The 24,101-nt window shown below is 44.7% G+C and overlaps 1 protein-coding gene across 4 annotated transcripts in view; it reads left to right on the forward strand.

The window, feature by feature from the left end:
- The window catches only part of MAP3K7 (mitogen-activated protein kinase kinase kinase 7), a 319,714-nt gene that overhangs the window by 270,732 nt on the left and 24,881 nt on the right, over positions 1-24,101 (forward strand). For all 4 annotated transcript variants that reach the window (XM_086926641.1, XM_086926642.1, XM_086926644.1 and 1 more), the window contains 2 exons: positions 9,029-9,090; positions 17,601-17,716. In XM_086926641.1, the coding sequence (XP_086782767.1) occupies positions 9,029-9,090; positions 17,601-17,716 (178 nt within the window). The remainder of the gene's footprint in view (positions 1-9,028; positions 9,091-17,600; positions 17,717-24,101) is intronic.

Raw genomic sequence — 24,101 nt, forward strand, 5'->3', positions numbered from 1 at the left:
TGACAGAACAAAATCATTCAGAAATACAAAACAATTGTTAGTTGCCTTTGCATCTCCTCCTATGGAAAATGCAATATCTAAATAAGGCATTTCAAGATGGATAGTCAAATACATCCACACTTGCTATATAAAAGCTAAACAACTTCTACCAGTTCCCCCAAAGACTCACTCCACTAGATTAATTGGAGCTTCCATTGCTTTCTTATGGATCATTCCTATTGCTGGTATTTGTAAAGCAGCAACATGGTGTACCCCACACACTTTCACGAAACATTATTGTCTGGATGTTAAGACTCTTTTTCAAACAACTGCTACCCTCAAAAGTTAATCACGGCCTAGGGAGAGGAACTGCTTTACAGTCTATGCAAAGCATGTGTATATACAGCACACATGCCTCGAACGGCTTATATTAGTTATCCTTTAAGTATCTGTTTTTGGCATGTAGAGCTGTAGATTTACGTGTGCCAACCCTCCTCCCCAATAATTCTTGTGTAGGCTGCAGTTCATACACTTTAGTTCATATTTACGCATGGACATCTATTGCTTACAAAGACTGCATTCTTACATTCTCACCTACCCACGGCGAAACAATATGAAGATGGAGTTGATGACCATGCGCAGTATTACTAAGAGGAGGAGTCACAGTCTTGCGACTCAAAGAAAACTTCTTGGAAAAAAACCAACATGTAATCATCTGAACCCAACACTAGATGGCGGACGTATGCAAAGCATGTGAATCTACAACATTAAATGCTAAGAACAGATGCTTGCAGAGTAAATAACATAATCCATATGGCATATTTTAGGGTACTGGTTAGCAATTGTGTAAGCAGCAATTTTTATATTTGTTTGCTCTAGTCCAAGTGAAGAAGAGTTGCCCTTTAGTGTTTTTAGGTTTCTTTCTGGTTGCATTCAGTTGTTATTGTTGAATGTTATCCCAGAATAATAAGTCTGTTTATATTGTTTAACCCTGTGGTTCCCAAACTGTGCGCCGCGGCACCCCAGTGCGCCGTAATGAGGTGCCAGGGGCGCCGCGCACACTAGGGTGACCAACCGTCCGTAAATTCCACGGACCGTCCCTGCCTTTTATCTGTAATTTTGGCCATCACAGAGAGCAGCACTGCTCCCCTGTGAGAGGCCTCACCCCCGCTGCTGGAGCCGCCTCGCACTCCTCCAGGAGCAAAAGAGCAGCCCCACCCGCCCATTGAAATTCTGTATGGGGCTGATTGCCACTTACTGAATGTCAATGGGGCAGTCTGGGGTGTTCAAGCATGTGGCGGCGGCCTCCTGCCTCAGTGTACAGAAGGGCCTTCTGTTAAATACAAAGTAAAACGCCCATGCTGCAGTGTGAGAGAACACTCATTTAAAGAAGCCTGTGAAATAAGTTTAAAAGAAAAAAAAAGTTTTTAAAAAAGGTTATCGTTCTTTCACTGTCATCATTTTTTAACTGACGTATTTTCAGTATTATACTCAACAAAGCCATGGTTGCTGCTTTTTTATTTTAAGGAACTAGCAACCATTGACAAAGCCAATAGTCCTGGCTTGTTGTTGGTGCAATGATATTTGCTGTATTAAATATCTGGATGAAATGACATAAACAACATAATACCAGTCGGGCGCAACACTATGCTAAGCGCAAATTTTTTGCCTAGGTGTTTTAAACTGCGCTCTTAATTACATCCAACACCCCCTTTGAAGAGACCCCCCAGTTTTTTTACACCGCTTAAAGCCCTGGAAACAACACCATGTTAGTCACCTCACATCCTGGCACTGTGCATCATGCATGACTCATGACTTCTACGTTTTCAGTCTGCCTATGTGAAGGGGCATTGTGAACTCTCCACCACCCGACCCCTTGCTGTAGTTCATTCTTGATAGGCCTCTTCTGCCTGCAACTCTACAGACAAAGGCTCAGCTCATAATGTGAAAAGGTGGGTGAGTAAATAAGTGAAGGAATGTCTGAATGGCTGGATGGATTACTGAAATGATGAATGCATGAATAAAAGGGGGAATGGATAGATAATGAAAAAGGATGGATGGATGAGTGAATGAGTGGAAATATGGATGAGAGAAAAGGTAAATAGATGGATGTATGGGTGGAAGGGTGGATGGATGGGTAGAAGTGTGGATGGGTGTGTGAACGGATGGATGGATGAGTGAAAGGGCAGCTGAGGGGTGAGTGAATTGGTGGATGGGTGTGTGAAAGCATGGATGAATGAAAGGGTAGATGATGGGCAAGTGAATGGGTGGATGGATGAATTGATAAGTCAAAGTCAAAGTCAAAGTCAAAAAGGCTTTATTTCGACATATAACAATATCTTAAAAAGCATACATACAATAAAAAATACTTTTCAGTGCATTTAAACTAAACCGTAACTTTCTGCTATCAGAAAATGGATCTATAGGTTCTAAAATAAGCATTTAGTTTAAAACAGACCATGGTAAAAAGTGTAATTAAACAATTTGCCTAAGTCTTTTTGACCGGATTCGCCATGCCCACCCAAGGTACTTCGAGGTGGCACATGCGTAAAAAGTACGAGTGTCCGAATAGAGAATCCTTAAAGCCACGTTGCAATGCCTAGTGCCCAGAGTACGACACATGGGCTTGAGCCATTTTGACCGTGGAACTATATATGCAGGACACTCAAATAAAAAGTGGGGGACAGATTCTCTGCGCTGTGGGCAGAAGGGACACCACGGAGCAGTCTGGTATGGGATTTTCCAGTGACAAGTAAATTCCATTACAGGGAGAAGACCAGTTCTGAATTTAAAGTACAGGGACCTTTCCCAAGGGGCTGAGATGGTGTCCAGATACAGTTCTCTGAAGGGGGTATCTTTGGACTCCATGAAGTTTCTAGTCGACTTGCATATCGAGGTGGAAGAATTCCTTCTGTTTGTTACCCAATTCCAATAAAGTTGTTTTATTGTGGATTTGGGGGGGGCTGACTGTTGGTGCCATGCTTCTTCCAGCCCCAGATTGGTAAGTAAGGCTTTAATATCCGTTAGCCACTTTATTTTCGCCCACCCTGTCGATCTTAGTATCTCCCGTAGACCGTCCGCATAACTTGAGAGTTCAGGAACTCTCCAGATGCGAGCCCACAGAAGCAAAGGGCGTAACTTCGCTAGGTCTTCTATAGCCCGACAGCCCATGTCCAATTGCAGAGGCAAGATGGGGACAGACGGGCCAAGGGACATCAGGCTTCTCAAGAAGGAATTCTCAGCTCGAGTAAGGTCTTTCAAGTTCGACATTCCCCATAATTCCGCCCCATACAAGGCAGCACTTACTCCTCTGGCCGCGTAGATGTCCAATACTGCAGCTATGGGTTTAGTTGAGGCTGCTCTCTGCTCTTTTAGCAGGGTCCCGGTTATTCTTTTTAGGTTTAACAACATCTTGAGCAGATGCTGGTCCCATTTCATGGAATCCACCAACCTGATGCCCAGATAATCGAAGGTTTTAGTCCTGTCCAATGCCACGGAGCCCAATGTTGGCGGAGGGCCCAGTTTTTGCGGAGGGTTCAAAATAAGGTACTTTGTTTTGTCTGTATTTATACAGAGTCCTCTTTGTTTACAAAAATCGTCAAAGCCTGAGAGAAGCTGTTGTAGGCCCATTGGCGATTTTGACAGGAGCAAAGTATCGTCCGCAAAAAGCAGAGTGGGGATGGAGCGACCTGCCAGACGAGGGGCATCTGCTGGAATCCTTAACAAGTGGTCCACCACCCCATTAACATAGAGCGAAAAGAGTGTTGGGGCAAGAACACACCCTTGCCGCACTCCTCTGTTCACATCTATTCTTCGGGTTTTTTGGCCATTGGGACCCCAGCGAATTTGGGCGTAGTTGTTTTCATGAAACTTCATGACCAGGTGGAGCAGGTAAGGTGGCAGGCCAAGATCATTAAGAACCTTCCATAGATTATTTCTGGGGACCAAATCGAAGGCCGTCCGGAGGTCGATGAAGGCCAGATATAATGTACCCTTCCCAATTGTGACGACCTTCCAGTGGATCATAAGAAGCCTTAGCGATTGTTCAATTGTTCCAGTGCCAGCACGGAACCCTGCCTGAAAATCCGAAAGGATCCTGTTCTCATCTGCCCATTGCTGTATTCTTGTTAAAAGAACCTTGCCTGCGACTTTTTGTGAGCAGTCGATCAGGCTGATTGGCCTGTAGTTCCCAGGGTCTTCTCTCGAACCTTTTTTGTGAAGGGGAACCACTTCAGCGGCCATCCAAGAGGCAGGCAGAGGTGCGCCTTCCAAAGCAGCATTCAAAACCGAGGAGATCAGTGTGCTCCAGTCATCTATGTCAGCTCGGAGCAAGTCGCCCGGAAGACCGTCGGGGCCAGCCGCCTTGCGTGGAACCAGAGATTTTATTGCGCTTTCCGCTTCTATCTTAGTAAACAGACTTTCCTCGGATCTTTCCATCACTCTTAGGGGCTGTGGTAAAACGAAATCCAACGCTTCAACTGCAGTTGCCGTATACAATTTCGAAAAATGTGTGTACCATAAGTCCTCGGTTATATTACAGGTGATAACTGTATCAAGGGGTCTGTTCTTCTTGTGAACTAAGTCCCAGAAAGCTTTTGCGTTTTTTCCGCCGCTGGCAGTTCGGAGATCCTGCCAGAACTTGTCTTCCCAGTCTCTCTTTGCTGTTTTAAGCTCCGATTTATAGCCCTTCCGTTCAGTGGATATTAGGGTGGCATTTCCACTTTTCACCGCCAGTATCAGGGCTCTCTTCTTGGCACGACACTCCTTCGTGTACCATCCTGACTTGCCTTGTTGGTTATTGCGATTAGGGTTCCCATTTTTTACTTTGGCCTTGAAAAGGTCCCCAATTGAGAGTGAGACCTCACGGAACAATGCTGTAATCTGATTAGGGCAAATAGGCTGACTTTTTAAAATGGCACAGGCTGTGGAAGTAACAGTTCTGATACATGCCATTTTCTCCTCATCTATTGCCACTTTGTCCCATTTCAAGCGTCTTAAGCAGTTTGTTGGGACCACTCCTCCCAGTGGCCCTGTTGCAAGAGCATCGTGGTTTCCACTTCCAGGGAAGTTCTCTTTCCACCAGGTTGATAGGGTCAAAGAAAGGGCGTTATGGTCACTGTCCAGGGAGGGTAGAACTACCATATCCTTCATATGAGCCCACAAAGAAAAGTTTAGAAGGATATAATCGATCCGGGAAGAATGACCGACCCTGTTATATGTATGAGCCCCCACTAGGTCTGATGGTGTCCTCCCATTGGCTGCCCTTAGGCCATGCTCTAAAGTGAGGGAATTTAGTTGGATGATTCTGGGGGTCCAACTATTTATGATGGGCAAGTCAAGTGACGGGACACCTCTCCTAGAATCTTCATCATTTAGGTCCAGGGATTCATCGGGTAACAGAGGCTCGAATGTGCAATTAAAGTCCCCCATGACCAGAATTAGGGAATCGCTACAGCACTCACCCAGGGCTGCCTCCAGGTCCAAGAGCGTTGGTGACAAAGCTCTCCCGGAGGCCCCTCGTGTATAGATGTTAATAATCTCCAGTTTTTCTGCTCTCCTCGGGCAAGTTACAGTGAGGTGCATCAAATCTGGAGTTTTTTGGGGGTGATGGTGTACCCTCCATCCCAAAGTAATGTCTATCCAAACCAAAAGACCTCCGAAGGGGCGACCTCTTCCCGAAGCTGGACTTTCTGCCGGGACAAAAAAGGTGGCATTACCTACTCGGTGCCTAGGTTCTACGCACCATGTCTCTTGAAATGCGCAAACTGAGTGGGGTTCAACGAGCGCCACCCAGTCTGGGACATCTAGCTTACTGCTTAAGCCTGCCACATTCCAACTAATGATTTTCAAAGGGGCATGATGCTGGGACTCATTATAGCCACTATTCCCACCCTGAGGACCCGAAATTTGAGGTCCAGCCACTAGTTCAAGTTTATCTGTCCCATCACCTGAAGGAATGGGTAGGATTGGGGTAGGCGAGGGATGGGGCACAACAATATTGGTCAGCGGTACCTCCCCTACCAGAGAAGTTGTGTTAGCCCTTTGGGGGGAGACAATTGTTACCTCTAAGGTATTAAGTCACCAGCCCCAACCCTGTGGAGTGGTTGGTTGGGAGGGGGTCCATACCCTTGCTCTAGGATCCAAGGTTGGGTAATGAGGGAACCATACACCTCTACCCCCTTCTTGTAAGAAATTATTATTATTATTGAGCCCCATTAAGGGGGGGGGGGTGATAAAAATACCCCAAATCCCTAGTTTGTATGTCGCAAAAGTTGTGCTGCGACTGTTGGCTACAAATCATGCCAGCAGCTCTGGGATCATTGAAATTAATCAACACACAGTCCCCGGTAATAGCCTTGCGTCTGTTACCGATCCAACCCACCCGTCGGACGAAGGCTATTCTGCCATCAATGTGCCCTGGGAGGGGTCTATTAGCTTTTAGCCAGGAGAGCGTCTTGTGTTTGAGTTCAGAATAGGACTCACAAGAACCCTCTTCAAGCTCGGGTACCCCTGTTAGGATAACCACATAAGGCTTACAGCCAGGCGGAAGGCTAGCATTTGGCGTACGCCGTTTTATCCTGTCTTTGGCTGGGGATTTTGTTGTGGTTTTTGCTGGGGATTTGGGCGCTGCATGCAAAGCAGAAATAGGAGGGGATGTGATTATGATTGCGGCGCCCTTGCTTACGGTCACTGTATCTCCAGTTGCCTTAGTTTTGGAAGTGGTAGGCTTGGGATTTGCAGCAAATTTGACCTTAGGTGCCTTTGATGCATGGGTGCTGGATTTGTTCATTGGGCGTGCCAAACTAGACTCAGGGGTAGGGGTCGATGGGAGGGGTATGGTTCCAGTAATAGGTTTGGGAGCCTTAGCCAAGGCAGGCGTTTTTAAACTAGGTGAGGGATCAGGGAGGGCTGTCGGAATAGACGGAGCTGTTGGAGCGGCACCACTCCTTAGCCCACCGTTTTTTTCAGCTTGGGTTTTAGCGTGAAATTTAACTAACGATTTCACTGCATAAAAGTTGTCCAGCATTGACTGCTCAAGTGAGGCTAGTTTGCGTGTGAGGCCATCGATCTTATCTACAAGTGGCATCACCACAGACTTAATAATGCTCTCGACTTGGGGGAAAATGCTAGCATCTATAGGAGCCAATTGCCCAGGAGTGCCCTCGACAGCAGAGTTTCCAATATGGGACGCTTGGGGTTTTGAGTGAGGAACCTGATTCGAGGTAATACCCCCTTTTGGTGTGATGTTCCTACTAACCTTACTGTGAGGTTTTAGAGAGCCTCCCCTACGGGGACTAGTGGGACGCTTTCTCTTCTTTTGAGGGACGGTGCCTAGGGTTAGATTCCCTACAGGTACAGTTTCAGGGACTACCACTCTAGAAGTGTTAGTATCAGGATGGCCTGCAGTGGATGGGGAATTCACAGCTATATTAACAAGCACATGGGGGCTCGAATCATCAGGGGTATTGGGAGTGCGATCTGGAATCTGCCTCTCTGGTGATGGAATACTAAAAAGAGAGGAAGTGGAGTGTGTCGGGTCGAGCACAATACTTGGAGCTGTGGTGGTTACCCTTTCTAGGCTAGCCCTAATCCGACTCACTCTCTCGTCAATGGTGGGGGAATCAACTATTAATAAAGGAGTTGATGGGATGTGACCAGGGCTATCAGCTAGGGCAATGGCGCCCAAAGAAGAGCGCTTATTAGACGTGCTAAAGGAGTCCCGAGACAACCTTCGCTCAGCCAAGATTATCTCCTTCTCAACTATGGAGACAGCACGGGTTATGAACTGGTCCATAGTACCTAGAACAACGTCTCCAGCAGATTTCTTTGTCTTACAAGACCGGGTTCCTGAAGCCATAATCCTGGTGGCTGGATATCCGCTTTATAGAGCCAAGGGATGTGGCCCAGCCCGGCCTCCTCCGGCCCCGGACGGCCACAGACGGTCCCGCCCTTGTCCCGGGCTTCTCCCGGCGCGCTCCCGCGTAGCGGTGGGGCAAGCGTTTGTATATAGATGGTGTGATTGGAGAAGGGGCGGGGCTTGCAGGGAGAGCGGCCCAGGTGATTGCAGGCGGGCTATCAGGGACTCCTGGGATATGGAGTCCCTGACCACGCTGCTCGCAGCCCTGCAAGGCTTACCGGCACCCTTGGCGTCTGCACGCACTCCCGAAGTTCCTCTGCTCCCAAACACGAAGCGGGACCCGCGGAGCGGGTCCGGCGAGGAGTAGCCTGGGTCCACAAGAAGGAAGCTGTTCCAACAGCAAACGGGCAGCAGGTACGCACAAAGAGAGAGAATTGATAAGTGAAATGGTGAATGGATGGATGAGTGAAAGGGTGGATGTAAGGATTGATGAGTTAGTGAAAGGGGGTAGATGGACAAAAGGATGGATAGATGAGTGAAGTAAAAGGGTGGATGGATGAGAGAATGGATGGTTGGATGAGTGAAAGAATGTGTCCCAATTACTTTAAGGAAGATAACAGGAGGTACATACCACCCACCCACCGGTAAAAAGAATGGTGGGGAGCCACGGCCAACTGCCGATTAGGTCAAGGGAGCCACAGGTCAAAAAAGTTTGGGAACCACTGGTTTAACCGGTAAGTCTAAAATATCAATGCTGCATGAGAAAAACAGACCAGATGTTTATTGCCAAATGGGTAGATGAGCATGTGTTGAGAGGCTTATTTGGGGTTCTTGGTAATCTACAGCAGTTGAAGCATTTTTATGGTTTAGGTTGTGTATCCAAAGATTGAAATTCTCTATGCGGGGAAATTTCACAAGAATACTTGGTAGTAAAAGCTGATTAATAATCTCACATCTACACTGTAATACAAAAATTGGAGACCGGTTTTAATGCAGTTTGGTAATTTTTACATTAAAAACAACAACTATGTAAATGTTGATTACTGTGTGAATGTGCCTGGTAACATATCACAACATGTATAATGCATTAGCCAAGACCATTAAAAACAAAATCTTTTATTGTATAATGTCTTTGATAGCTGTTGCACTTTTAAGTAAATGACTGCCTCACTTTGAACCTTTTAACTTCAGATACCAATGGATCCGATAACTCCATCCCTATGGCATATCTTACTCTTGATCACCAGCTGCAGGTAATGCTTGACTACACTGTTCTCTTGCTTAAATTTCTGAGTGCTGTAAAATGTAAGTTTTATAAATAGGGCTCCTGGTTTTATGGTATTTGTTTTTGGACATTTCGGAATGTATTTATCCCAGTGGGGGCCTGCGAGTACAACTTAGAAGGGAGGGAGGGCCCACACACACACTCACTCACACCCATGCATTCACATGCAGACTGGTGCACACACGCACCCACACCCTTTCACAACACTCACTCACTCATGCACGTACATTCATATACACAGGCACGCACCAGTTAATAAGAACACACCTCTTTCTTGCTGCTGCTCTAAGTGAGAGAAGCCTCGGAAGTGCCAGGAGGGTTGGTACTGCTGTGTCCCTTCATTGGCTGACCAGTTCAGCCAATGAAGGGAGGCAGCATCCCCTGCTTCATCACAGAGTTGGATGCGAGAGAGACTGCTGACCCAACCACTCTATGAGGTGTCTGTGATAGACACTTAGCACTGGACATTTCAGGGCCTAAAAATGAAACGCTCAGGCAAGAGGCTATCATTGATTCTCCCCTTCATCATGAGGGGAAGGGCCTCAAGGGCATTTGGGGAGCTGATGATGTCACACCCAGAGGCTATGTGACATCCTCAGCCCAGCACAGTTCACCTCAGGCAGCCAGGAGTCTGAACATTTAGGTCATGTCTAGCTCCTTGCTGCCTAAACTGAAAATAGTGTTTCTGTCAGGCTCACCTTTGCTCAACCTGACAGACCATCTTTATGCTTAAAAGGTGCGGGCGTTGCCCCTCCGCTTTTACAGACGGGCCGCTGCTGATATATCCATATATATTTTATCTGTATTCAGCCACACTTTTTGTGTGCTACGTGTGTAAGTTGAAGTTGTAATGGCTATATTTCCATGTTCATTTAACCAAAAAAAGTTTACATGTGTTTGAATGTCCTACAGGGTTTTGCCATTTACAGTAAAATACAGTTATCTAAACTTATTAGCATTGTAGAACAGCTTCAACAGCTGCACTCCTGCAATTATTTATGCTTAACTAGTATTTTTTTGTGGTTTTAACTCCCCTATCTGTCAGTCTGCACAGCTGCTTACCTAGCACGCATGATTGACAATAGTAAGCATCGTCCAGAAGAAAACCTATTTTCTTTATTTACATTAAAAAATGCAGAGATGAAAACCAATTGTTTTCTGTCTGTATTTATCTGTCAAAATCAGTGGAAACTGAGCACCTGGTGCCTTATTTATGAAGCATGTTTTTTGGCCCATGTACCTTAGTAAGGATTCAGATGTTTTCTTCTGCTTCCAAGGCTGTATATGTATGAATAAAATCTAAGCAGGGATGGGAACTTGTTATTTGTATAATTCCTAAAAGATATAGCAAACAATATTACCTTGTACCATTTGACCTCACAGAGCTTATTCACTAGCTGCACCCCAGTTCTAATTTAATGAGACCAGAAGCATTTCGGAGCCTTGCTGAATAGAATCAAAGTCTGTAAGATAATACATTTCCAAAGGAAGCCTATTCCATTGCTTTGGGGTGTGATCAGAAAACCTATTGTCCCATGACCTCTACCTTCGGTGTTAGGTAACTAACAATCCCGGATTTGCTGAATGCGGAAGACACATTGCATTACGTATAACCAATTATTCAAACGAATAACCTGGAGCCAAACCATTCACACACTTTAAACAACGAGCTAATTTTACATCAAGATACCAGCTCATCACATCCTGAGGTTTAAATGTCTATAGATCACTAAAGAATGATGTGCTGATGAAACACATTTATGAGTTTCCATCTATGCAGCAATGAAACGTCTTGATTTCAACACCTGATACACTGTCTTATCCACTGACTGAAGGCACCAACATATTAACAGCTTTAAAAACAGTACATCATTTGATGCTTCTTGCACTTATCCAATAAAATTATCCAGATACCTCAACACACTTACGCTTGGAAAGAGATGTATGCTTTTCAGTCCAGACAATCCGGCAATGGAGCACACTAGTTATAATCATCCGGAAAGAAGCCACCAACTTTGCATCAAAATAAACCCTTTTTTGTACCCTATGCATCTAGGACTACCCAGGAAGAATGGTGTTTAACTCCATAATTAACCCCTTCGATGCTGATGACGAGCTCAGCTCGTCATCAGCCATGGGGGGCGTGTGCGTATGGCGAGCTGAGCTTGTCATGTAACGCGGCTTTTGTAAAAAAAAGCCGCGCAGCGCAAAAAGGACCGCCGCAGCGATGCGGGTAAAACTTTTCATGTAAGCATTTTATAGATTTGATGCTAGCAAAACTATGTAGAATTCATCGCAAGTTCAGTTATGTTGAACATTCTGGTTCTCCATGTTGGTACCTTAAATATCTTAAAACCGTAATGAACATCCCTGTTTGTGTAGGGGATTTCCGGACATTTTTAATAGAGGTCAGTCTCTCTTTTCTCAATCTTAAGAACTAATGCTTATCTAGCAAGTTGCATTTAAACTGAAGAGTGCAGTCATAATTCTGCTGCTTTTAAAACCCCTATTTTAAACAGGGAAGTGGAAATTAAAGAGGAAATGCATGTTTGAGGCAAAACAAGGATTAAAACTCAATTATTGGCAACCAAGTGGCACCACTGATCCTCAGCGCAGTGCTGCAAGAGTTGACCTCTGTTCTTTGTCGTCCCCGTCACGCCAGGATCTTTGTCTCTGGGTGTATGCCTTTTCAGTTATTACAGCTTTAGAAGTAGTTTTTCTTGGGGCATTTTTATTTCGCTTTGTATGTATTTAGTGTTTTTTACATGAAACTTTCACTTTTCAGATGATTACATTCACGGCAAAGTCCATAGAGAAGTATCTTTTATCAAAAGCAAGGTATTTAACAAAGTAACTATACGTTGCTCCCAAATTGGACCCTTCGTGGATCCACATTATTATTTGCTACATTGTGTTGAAGGCTCTCCAAGCCATCTAGGTAGAAAGGCATTGAACAAAAGGCAATACTGCAGAACGTCTCCAGCTTTCAGCCCATGATAGTGGTGATGTCATGTAGATCCATGGACCAATTTAATTACTTTAGGTGGAATTCTGGCTTTCATAATGTCCTGTTGGTTTTTAATGCGTTTTTGTGGAAAGGAGGTATTTTCCCATTTATTCTCCACAGTATTTTCTGATTTTACACTTCTCCCATCCCCATGTCACATTTTTGTGTAACAAGCACATGCTCTTTTGCTGAGAAAGTGTTATGGAAACATAATCAGTCAGCCAATGTTTGTTGTGTACTTGACAGTCATGCTGTCTAAAGTTCTTTAGAAGAAAATGAGAAGGCAAAGTTTGAAGTTGCTTGAGGATGTTACAGCTATCCTTTGATGAATTCATCGCACTAGTCCAGGAAAGGGGCAAACAGTGAGATGACCCTGCAAAGAGTCACACACTTGAATACTGCTGAAAGATCCTCAATAAGTAGACTGAATTGCCTCTTTCACAGTTGTCAACTTTGAGACATTTGCAACCAATAGAGATGGTCCTGAAATTACTTAATTTAACAACAGGGTTCTTCCTCTGTAAGTTTCAGCAGGAAAAGATGACCCTCAATTCCAGTAAGGTCATGCCAGAGGAATAGTAAGTTACCTCATGGGCATCTAACATATGTTATTGTCAATATCTCTTCTTAGATGTTATGGCTGTTATACTCTGCCAGCAAAATGCAGTAAGGGTACACATGGGTACTTGCACATCAGATTCCTCTGGATAAGTTAATTCAAAGGCCTAATTACCAATCTTATTTTCATATTTGAGGACTACTTCTGCACTGAAAATTCCTTTGACTATTCTTGGGAAGGGGACATCTATAATATTTGAGACCCTGCAAACTCAAGATCCTTCTCAACCAGGAGTTCCTGGTTTTATTGACGACTGATGGTGAACCATTTCTGTCTTCTACTAAATATAGTGTTACAGCACACAAATGATGGACGGAATGCTGACAATGCAAACATTCTCCACTAGTCAAAAGATCTGGGTTAAATCCATCGTTCTTTTGCCCATTACGCCACCCCAGTTTGGATTCAGCCATTTGCAAATCTGCCTTGATCCTGTGCCCCATGGGAACAGTCCAGACCATACTGCCAGACCATGTCCTCCATAGACTGGAAACAAGCATCCTGGGACTGGTTTCAGGGTATGTCCTCCTTCAGCCAGGCTAGCTTGAATCCAGTGGCCCAGTGAGCAAGGGACCCACGTCTGGGCATACCCATCCCGCTTAGGGCGAAAAGTGTTACAGCAAACAAATGATGGACGGAATGCTGACAATGCGAACAAAACAGTTTGGGCTGGACTGTTCCCATTGGGCGCAGGGTCAAGACTAATTTGCATATGGCTAGGTCCACACTGGTGAGCAAAAACAAATGATGGATTTAGGCCCAGATCTCTGTACTGAGGTGAATGTATGACATTGTTCTGCATTCTATCCATCAGTTGTTCTTTTTGCTTTTGTAACCCTGAGTGGGACTGGTATGCCCAGACGTGGGTCCCGTGCTCTCCATGCCACTGGAGTCCAGCTATCCTGGCTGCTGAGGGCTGAAAGCCCGAAACCGGTCCTAGCATGCTTATTTCCAGTCCAGGGAGTACCTGGCCTGGCAGTTCGGGCTGGACTGTTCCCATTGGGCACAGAGTCAAGACTGATTTGCATATGGCTGGGTCCAAACTAGAATGGCATGGGGAGCAAAAAAACGATGGATTTAAGCCCAGATCTCTGTACTGAGGTGAAAGTATGACATTGTTCTGCATTTTGTCCATCAATTGTTCTTTCTGCTAAATATAGCCAGTGATCGAAAGGATGGAATTATGCAACTCTGAAATCAATTCTCCTTTTCTTGCTGAATAATGTTCCTCTCTATTTGTCTGTCATAAATATTATGAACTTTCCTCTACCTATTTCTTGCTACCTCTAGACACAGACTAGTCTTGTATGAAAGAAAATATGTGGCACTTCTTCATGAGTTCATCTAATTTAGCAGTGTTGCTGGGAACCTATAACAAGACCTTCCAGGAATCCGTCACAGATGTAGCCACATAGCAGCCCAATGTGTGGTGAGATATACTTTGTGCAGATCGAGAGGGGAGATTAAGTGGTGCCAATCCAAATGATATCTATTACTTAGAACGGTACAGCTGAGGAATGCTCATAGTATAGTAATGGTTGTGTCTCAAAGACCTCAAAACCCAATGCTACCAAGAACAGCATGCTTTACATTCCTGGCTTGGGCACCTCTTAAATTTCCACACTGACAAGGAGGTCATCAGGAAATAATTTAAGGATGAATGCAGAAATCAGTGGGTCTGCATCAATATTAGGAGGAAATTCTGAAGGGACAATTTACCAGTCCTTGGGCCAGTGGCCAGGTAGCAGATCCCTATTAGCAGCATCTCCAATAGTAACAAGGCCAATAACCCTTTTTTTCCACAAGAGAAGTTACTAGAGAGAAGGAAGAGGAAGATGCCTACCATTTTCATCAGCTAGTAAATCTCACGCCTCTCAAAAGGAAGATTTTGCACCCTTCTCCATTCATGGCCACTGAGGCGAGTGGCAAGAGGGCAACCACTTTCTCAGAGGCATTATTTAACAAAATGACTTGCTCAAATGAATTCTCTCTGTAGAGACCTCCCCGGCTGTGCCAAAAACACAGTGTTAAGATTTGTATCCTGATATCTGCATCTTAACTATCGGGTATATAATGTTCATAGCAAGTGTGGCTGTAGGTGCACATGCTCTGCATACATCTGCCGTCTAGTGTTGGGCTCGAATGTTTGCAGGTTATTTTTCTTTGAAAACTTTTTACGCATCACAGGATGCACTGTGAGTCCTCCCTTAGTGCACATGGGCACCAGCTCCATGTTTTTTTTTCAGCCATCAGGTTCATACATGTACCAACAGTGCTTCAAGATTTGTGTCTCATGTTGTGTTCAGGCCCACGTGGTTGAAAGTAGACAACCAGCACCTAGAAGAACCAGCCTGCAATGGGCAACTTCTGTCCTCCATCACACTTTTTGTCAGACACTTTCAGAAGACCATCACCACGCAACCTAGTCCCTGCATGCATGCTGTGGCCCCTGCACCCTTCTAGGGGCACATGCACAACCTCTTCAAGCTTCAGCATCTTAGAATACAGATAGTTTAAAGGGTGAGTGAACAGACACTCTTACCAAACTGCCACCTGTGATATGCCCAGTACCTGGGGTCAGACTGTCATGACATATGTAACTTGTCCCTTTCTTCAGACCACCGCTGCAAGCTAATAGAGCTTAAGGTACTGACGGGCGAGGCAATGGGCACACTGCAAAGTATACCACCTGACATCTTTTGCAAACAGGGCCCCTTTGACGCCGAAGAAGAAGAGCACTCCGACCCTTCCAGCATCTCTCCTTGCCAAGCCATTCCCAGTTGCCTCTCATTCAGCTACACCCACGAAAGGGATGTTGTGATGAATCCCAAGAACATTAGCCCTCCAAGAAGCACTATGCTGAGACAAAGTACTCCTTCCACTGGGGTTGGACATTTTGCTCCGTGTACAAAAAAACTGCCTGTGAGTAATTGGACTGAGCTCATCTCAAGCAACAGTCACAGTCCTTGTCCGGGAGACCCACAAAAGTCACTATATTAATCTGTGCGGCACCCTCTGGTAGCTTGACACAAAAGCAGTCAGGCTTAACTTATAGGCAATGCGTAAAGTATTTATGCAGCACTTACAGTAATAAAGTGAAAACACAACTTAAGAAAAATCCAGCATCAATTCCCCAAAATAGTACAATTTTTGATTTATTATTTGACACCAAAATGACAGAAATCCAATCTGTAGAACTGGAGTTGTGAATATTTAAAGTTTAAGGTGAAAAATATCACTAAAAGATCAAAGTGTCGCGTGAGAAAAGGGCAAACTAGAATGTTTTTTACCGACTGTGATGGAGAGCTGTTCGGATACACAAAGTGAATTGAGCCTGGTTTCCATTTACCTACACATTTAGGAGAATTTTTCAAGAAAAATGTCTGCGAAGTTAAAGTTCAATGGGGAAAGGCAGCCTGTGGTGTCCTAGGAGGAGTTTTCGTTATCACAGAGACCCTGGACAAAGTCACAGTGAAGATTTCTATCTTTGGACTTTTTGGCAGTTGACAGTCTCCAGCGGGATACAGCTGCAGGTTGTAGTCAGCAAGGGCTCTACTAGGCTGGATAACCTTCTCAGCGAGGAGCTGCTGAACAGGATTTTCTGCTGTGGAGAAGAACTTAGGAGCTATAACAGTCAGGTTAACTGGCTATGCACCTGGGGTGGTTCAGCACTCAGGTAGGGCCCAGTCTGCTCTCGGTATCACAGCAATTTTCAGCTGAAAAGTCCCAAGTTTTGGATTTGGACAATCTGAGCACCTTTAGCACAACTTCCAAGGGTCCTGGCCGGAGGGGTACCATTGGCAGAGGCAGAACTCACTCAGGCACGGTCTAGGTGCGGGTTCAAGTTGGTTGGAGTCTTTTCTGTCCATGATTCTCTGATCAGGAAGGCAGCCACCTTGGAGTCACTCTGGAAGTCCTGGGTTGAAACAGAAAATCAGATTGAGTAATATAGATAACTTTGGGATGTAAGGGTCTCTTACTAGGAATGAGAAATACACCGATGTATCCATTACAGAAACCATTAACACATTTAGGCAACTTTATGGTATCCCTGTAAATATTATACTTGTGCGGTGTCGTGGTCTTCTTTCCTACGAACGCTGTTTGCATGGTTCAGTGCCTGGCTTCCCTTTGGAACATGGTTTATGGGTGTCTTTAGGGCACACAGGCCCACAGACATGGCCTTAGTCAGGGCAGTTGGCAACAGTTTCGGTTTCCTCATCTAGAGTAGTGGAGAACGTAATGCATGGTAAGTTGGTCTTTTGTATGTAGGTGTTGAAAATCTTTTCTTTAAGCTAATAAATGAAAGTGTGGAATGTAAATACTCTCTACATCAGTAAGACACATTTTGTCTTCAGATAAAGCCCATTTCATCTGAAATGTGTAAATGTTATTTTGGATTTCTCAGTATACAATTAATAGTAATCGCAATTAGTTTTAGGGTGGATTGCTGGTACGAAATTTCCACAGCAGGACTGCTGTTACCTAAGATGAACTTGTAAATCTTGCTACTGGTGTATGTAGTCAGGGTCATCGCCTTTCATCTGATGTGAGCTATAAACATCTTTGGAGCCGTCCATCTTGGCACTATGACATGCTATAATCCCAATTAAGGGGAGCTTTGATAATGTTCCCTTGGACAGCGGAAAAGTGACAGTACTAAATGTTGATTTTTAGGGCTGAGTCAGATGTTGGCATAGGAGCACAAAGATTTTACCGGGCTTGGCTTGACACTTATTTTTAACGGGTTACTATTTTCTCAAAGCCCGTACATGTATTTCAGGCGCATTCTAGCAGGTTTTAAATTAAGATATCAGTTGATTAGTTTTTAACATGCCCTGTTTATTTTCAGCCTCTAGCACCATGTCCAAACTCCAAAGAATCTATGGCAGTTTTTGAACAACATTGTAAAATGGCTCAGGAATATATGAAAGTTCAGACGGAAATTGCATTATTATTACAGAGAAAGTAAGTGAAAACACTTGTACACATTGCTTTTATAGTTACTTCCCTATTTTTCCTTAAGTTTATTTTATTAACAATTTTGATGCATTGTATAATCATACTGCTACACTTTTAAGGATGTATACGGTGTTGAGTGGTTAATTTATTTGTGGCGTCATATTGCATTGTCAGATGATGTTTTACTTCATTTGACTTAACAGTTTGTATGGTACCTTACCAGGGCTCTTACCTTTTACGATGGCTTTAAAAAAAAAAATGGGATGCACCTTTGCCTCGTTTCCCTCCTAGTCCTCAATATTTCTGCAAGCTTGAGTTTGCTGTGCCAGCCTTTCCCTTCTGCCAAGTCTCTCCGCAAGCCCTCTTTTCCTTGTTTAGGTCTGGCCTTTCAGACTGTTTAGCTGCCGCTGAATACTATAATTTTTATTAAAAAAATTAATATCCGCCATTTGGTTAGCGGTCTTCATTCATGGATTTCTTAAATTGTCAATCATGTTGTGCATCCGCCCACTAAAGCATACAGTAAGGGGAAATAATGCAGTACACTTAAGCTATTACCTTTGTGTGAGTGTATTACATCCTAATAGTAAAGTTCGCTGCCAGGGTTAAGCGGACAATGTGTACTCATAATTTTAATATTTTATTTTACATAGTTATCTATTCATTTTACTTTTGCGAGGTTTGACCATCTCTAGTGACACTGCTCCTGGGCCTCTGCTGCCATAGATGCATTGCACCATACCCCATGCAGGAACTTTTACCCGTTGGGTGTTACAATTAGCTTTTCCATTATTTGTTACCAGTAAAGTATTTAAAAAAACATTTTAAGTTGGCTGCCAGTGCTTTAGTTAGCACATTTGGCAATGGTAAAATGGTGTTTTGAGTAAGTTTAAAAAAAACAAAAATATTGAAAGATGGCTGCCTATGTGAGCTTGCTTGCATGCATGAATGAGACTACATTTCTGTGACAACCCTTTTCCTGCACTTATGAAATAAATACTTAGATGGCCTAGCAGTGAAAGGATAACATTTGCTTTACATTCCAATTCATGTCAGAGTTTTTATGTGTTTTCAGTGCCGTAGTTAGGTCTCGGCTAGCGTAGGCTGCGCTTGTGCAGTCTCGCTGGCGAGATTTTGTTTTTTAGTATGGGGCTTGAACCCGCCCCTCTTCTCCATTGGCTGGCTTTCTAAACGGAGGCCAGCCATTGGAGAAGAGGTTTGTCTTTCCATTTAAACCCAGTCTTTTTGGGATTGAGGGGTGTGTTTTTTCGCTTCTTTCTCTCCTCTTCCCATTGGCTGGAATGTAAACAACAAGCCAAAACACGCCCGTTGTTAATATTCCAGCCAATGGGAAGAGGAGAGAAAGAAAAACACGCCCCCCCCAGTCTGAAAATGACGGGGCGTTTCTCCGATCCATTTCTGCTTGACCTCTGATTCGAGGGGAGCCTACCCCTCATCTGCCCGGTTTTCACCGCCGCAGCCCGGTAAAGCCAAGAGCACTACCCCTGTTTTAGCAGCCCGCACGTTAATTGTATGCAAAAGGCAGCCGGCACGTTTTAAGATGGCCGATCTACTGATTACAGATTTTTCAGCAGTCTGCTTGCTGGGTAAAAGTAAACTATTCACTGTTCCGAGGAGGGGCTGCTTAAGTATCTCGCATGAGCGATGTATAGTTCAAATATTTAAGTCTGTGCTATACAATCGTTCCACAGATTTAAACTTAACAAGTTTAAAGTTAAACAATATATATTTCAGACACTAAATCACCCTTAAAGTTAAGGCCTCTGGGCCGTGCATGCGTGATATGGCAATGCGTCGCGAGGGCGCTCTTGTGACGCGTCACTGCGCAACGGCACAGAACCTACTGCGGTTGGTCGCCATTTTGCGCTGTGTAGGAGGTGGGGAGGCTGGAGGGAGTCGTCAAGCAGCTGAAGCAGCGCTTTTCCGGGGCAGCTTGTAATAATACCAGAAGCGACCGGCGAGCAGCGGTGGTGCACATATCTTCTAAGTTGTAAAGACAGTGGCAAGGTCTGCAGAGGTGAGTCGGAGCGCGTGTGTACATAGTAGACCTGCCTCTCTTCCCCCACCCCCCCCCCTTGGCCTTGTGATCAGATATGAGTTACCTCTGAGCAAGGTAACCCATTCTGAGTTCAGCCTGCTAGGATGTACATGGCGCATTTCCGCCGTGCATATTGTCCGTACAAAGGTGCACAAATGAACTGAATGTATCTAAGGCTACGCTTCATACCTTGATCTATAGATGCTATTTTACACATTTGCTTTGACTGAGTTTATACTTTTTCGACCTTCTGCTTTGGCACCTTATTAAATCTTGCCTTCCAATATAGCTTTTCGTCCACTGTTCTTATCTCCTGCACACCTTTTAAATCAGTCAGTGAATCAGATATGTATAGAGCGCGGCAAATCACCATGAGGGGTTTGAGGCGTTTTTCTTGTTTAATGTTCCGCTTCAGCTCTTGCAGTCTAACTTTATACTTTCCCGTTTCAATCCCACAGCCTGTTTGACTTGTTCATTTTATACTCCATTTTTTTTATTCTGGCTTGTGTAAATCACTTTCATTTCGTGCACCAACTCCCCTTAAGAACCTTGATTTCCCCTATTCAAGCGTGTTCAGCCCCTTATTGTCTTCCTTCAAGAGCTGCTTCAAATCTTCCCGGTAGGTCCCGTTTTCTAACTTCTATATTTCCCACCCCCTCTCGTTTTAATCTTCATCGATTCACTGCATTTAAACACACCCCATGGAGTGATGACTAGACTGAAGTTGGAAAATAACGATGTGCCTTTTAAAAATAAAAAGTACATAAAGTCCCAAACCCAAGGCAAGCGTGGCAGAGTGCCTCAATTCTAAGGCAAGCATGGCCGAGTGCAACGACACAGATTGAGAAAGAGAAAAAAGTACAGGTGTGTATTAAACATGCAGTATTCTGGAACGAACACAGTAAATGTTTTTTTTTCAGACCTGTACAAATTTACCTTAAATCATAGCCGCCTTGAGTCCCAAAATGAAGTTGGTTATTAGCGCAACAACAAAAACATCCGTAGGCTGGCGATATTTTCGAATCCTGTAATGTTGCGTGTAAAGTTTTGCGATGCAGTGGTAGCAAACTATCATTACTTTGTGTGACTAATGCGTTTACTCTAAAGCATCGCACAGGTGAGGATCCTGCGGTAGTCGATGGTGCGGGGAACTTGGGTATTAGTGTTGGTCTGTGTTGCTCTGTGTGTGTGTGTGGGTGCAATGCTATAGGTCTCGCATTTGCGAGAGATTAAGCTATTGGCATTGTAAATGACAATGCCATTTATTTATATGTTTTAAAAACAAAAATAATGTCATGAGCAATGCCAATAGCTCTAACTTTAACAAAGACGAGACCATTGCATTGTAAATGCTTGTGAATTTTCAGTGCCATAACTCCTTTGCAATATGTGATGGTGTAAGGGTATTCCTGCCCCTTGACAACATTTCCAGCCTCATCTCCATTAGTGCCCTTAACCATCCCATTAAGGTAACTCCTTTTCTCATCAGTGCCAGGGTGCACCCTACCAACAATTAATATCTTTTCCTACAAATACCACTATGCGCCTTACTTCCAACCAGTTCATGAAAATAAATATTTTTAAAGTTCTCAGCCCCCACTTTCGCCAGGATTGTATCCCTCTTCCCTTTAGTGTTGAGGTGCCTACTATTATCATATTGGTGATAGGACCTACCTTAGAAGCAGGGTTAGATTACAAATATCTGCATGAAGTCTGTTTTATCAACAAGGAGTTTTGAATACGACCCATACCCTATGAGTGGGTTCACCACACAGAGATTCTAATGTGTATGCCAAATTTAAACTAATGGTGAAAAAGCACTATCAAATAAATAACCTAATAAAGATACAAAAAGTACAAGGTGCATCCAAAGAATCCACTTTAACATGAATAGACATAATCACATTGAATACACAGTGATGAGCCTACATTGGGCCCCTGCGGAAAAGAGAGTAAACTCCACTTCAATCATAAAATATAGCTACAGTCACAAGCAACGTTATAGTTAGGTGAAAATGTCAGTTAAAACATACTGTTTTAAACAAACAAAACCACTGAAATTCACCAGCTATTGTTATCTCAAGTACCTATAACTCGTGCCCTAAAGTAACTATAACTCATGCAGTGCACCATATTTTCTTGAATGATCTCATTTCAGACGTCACAGTCATGTTGTCAAGAGTAATGTTATATGTGAGGTAATTCGCAATGCGTGGCATGAGTGTTAGTTACAGTTCCTTTGAGGCACCTTTGGGTTGGATACCGCCGACGCTCTAGGCAGGACGATTTCCACGTCAGTAGCCCTTCGCCGCTACACCTGGATGAGAAATCGACTGGACTTTTCTGGGGATGTCCAGAATACTCTCATGGACATGCCCTTTAATGGCGTCACCTTTTTGGCGACAAAGCGGACAACGCTCTAGAGCGTTTCAAGGGCTCACGGGCATCAGGGCATATCCCTGGTGGTTCAATACCTGGCAGGTTCCCTGAACGCCTCTTTCAACAGTGGGGAGAGCCTTGGTTAGATCTATTCGCAACCGAAGAGAACGCGCAATGTCAGCACTTCTGCGCCTTGGACTTTCCAAGCCGGCACTCACTAGGTGACGTTTTTCGTTGCGAGTGGAGTTGTGGTCTTCTATACGTATTTCCGCCTATATCACTTCTGCCCATAGTGCTGAAGAAGATAGAGTGCGACCAGGCCAAAGTCATTCTGGTGGCTCCAGATTGGGCACGAAGTGTCTGGTATCAGGAGCTGCTCTTCATGGCCATCGATCCTCCGATCCGACTGCCTCTTCGGGACGATCTTCTGTCGCAGCAGCAGGGGACGGTCCTCCACCCGAACTTCTCCAGCCTCCACCTCCTTGCATGGAGATTGAGCGGCGGCAGTGGACGTCATTTGACTTGCCTCCCAAAGTTTGTGATGTAATCTTGGCAGCCAGGCGTCCCTCCACTAAGACTGTATGCGCCTGCCATTGGAACACATTTGTGGCATGGTGCACAGCAAAGGCTGTGGATCCCCTTTCTGCCCCTCTTTCTGAGGGTCTCTTGTTCCTTCTCTCTTTGGCCCAGCAGGGCTCTGCTCTGGGCACTATCAAGGGCTATCTTTCAGACATTTCTGCCTTTCTTCAGCTTCCTGATCAGCCTTCTCTCTTCAAGTCCCCGGTTGTAAATTGTTTTTTAAAAGGCATAACTCTTCTCTTTGCTCCTATTCCCTTTGTTATGCCTCAGTGGGACTTGAACCTGGTCTTGACCTTTTTAATGTTTGCTCCTTTTGAGCCGCTTCACAACTGTCCTCTGAGGCTTTAACTCTTAAGACTGCATTCCTGGTGGCCATCACATCTGCCAGAGGGGTGAGTGAGTGAGCTCCAGGCCCGTTCATCCAAGCCTACTTTTCTGTCTGTACATCCGGACAAAGTTGTCCTCTGGCCTCGTCCATCCTTCCTTCCCAAGGTTGTCACCTACTTTCACATTGGGCAAACCATCACGTTGCCCACCTTCTCTCCGCCTCTGCATCCTTCGAAAGAGGAAGACAGGCTCCAACGTCTGGACCCAAAATGTGTGCTTTCTTTTTATTTGGATCGCACCAAACAGTTCTGGGTGGATGACCAGCTCTTTGTTGGCTACATGAGCGCCAAGAAAGGTCGGGCCGTACACAAGCAGACTATCTCCAGATGGGTCATTTTTGTGTATCAAAGCCTGCTATTCTCTAGCAAGGAAGGAGTCTCCAGAGGGCCGCTCGCCCATTCCACCAGGGTGATTGCAGCCACTACTGCTTTGGGACGAGGAGTTCCTCTCAATGACATCTGTCAGGCAGCTACGTGGGCATCGCTGCACACGTTTACGCAACACTACTGCCTCAACAGCCAAGTCCGGAGAGCCGGCTTCTTTGGCCGTTCTGTTCTCCAGGACTTTCTGGTGTGAACTTGGTTCGCAGACCCACCTCAGGGGTTGGTATTGCTGGGGTATCTATTCTAAGGTAAGGAATCTATAACTAACTATTTCTTTCAGATGAACAAGTTACTTCCCTTCGGTAATGATATATCTGTAAGAAACATAGGCTAGTTATAGATTCCTTACCGCCCCACCCATTCTCTCCGTTCTGCGAACTGATTTCCAGGGTTGCGGATATTCTTTTCGGGCCATAGTGTTGTGCACCAGTGGTCAGTGTCTTGCATGGCTCTGCGCTTCTGGCATAGAAAGTCGTGTACAGAACTGACATCCGCGCGCGAGGGCGGTGTCTGTGTAGCTACCGCGACGCCATCCCAGCGACCACTACTAACGCAGAGTGACCCGACGCCACCTTCTGACACGCAGGGGTACTGCTACCGAAAA

This window comes from Lissotriton vulgaris, chromosome 6, assembly GCF_964263255.1.
Source record: "Lissotriton vulgaris chromosome 6, aLisVul1.2, whole genome shotgun sequence".
NCBI lineage: Eukaryota > Metazoa > Chordata > Amphibia > Caudata > Salamandridae > Lissotriton > Lissotriton vulgaris.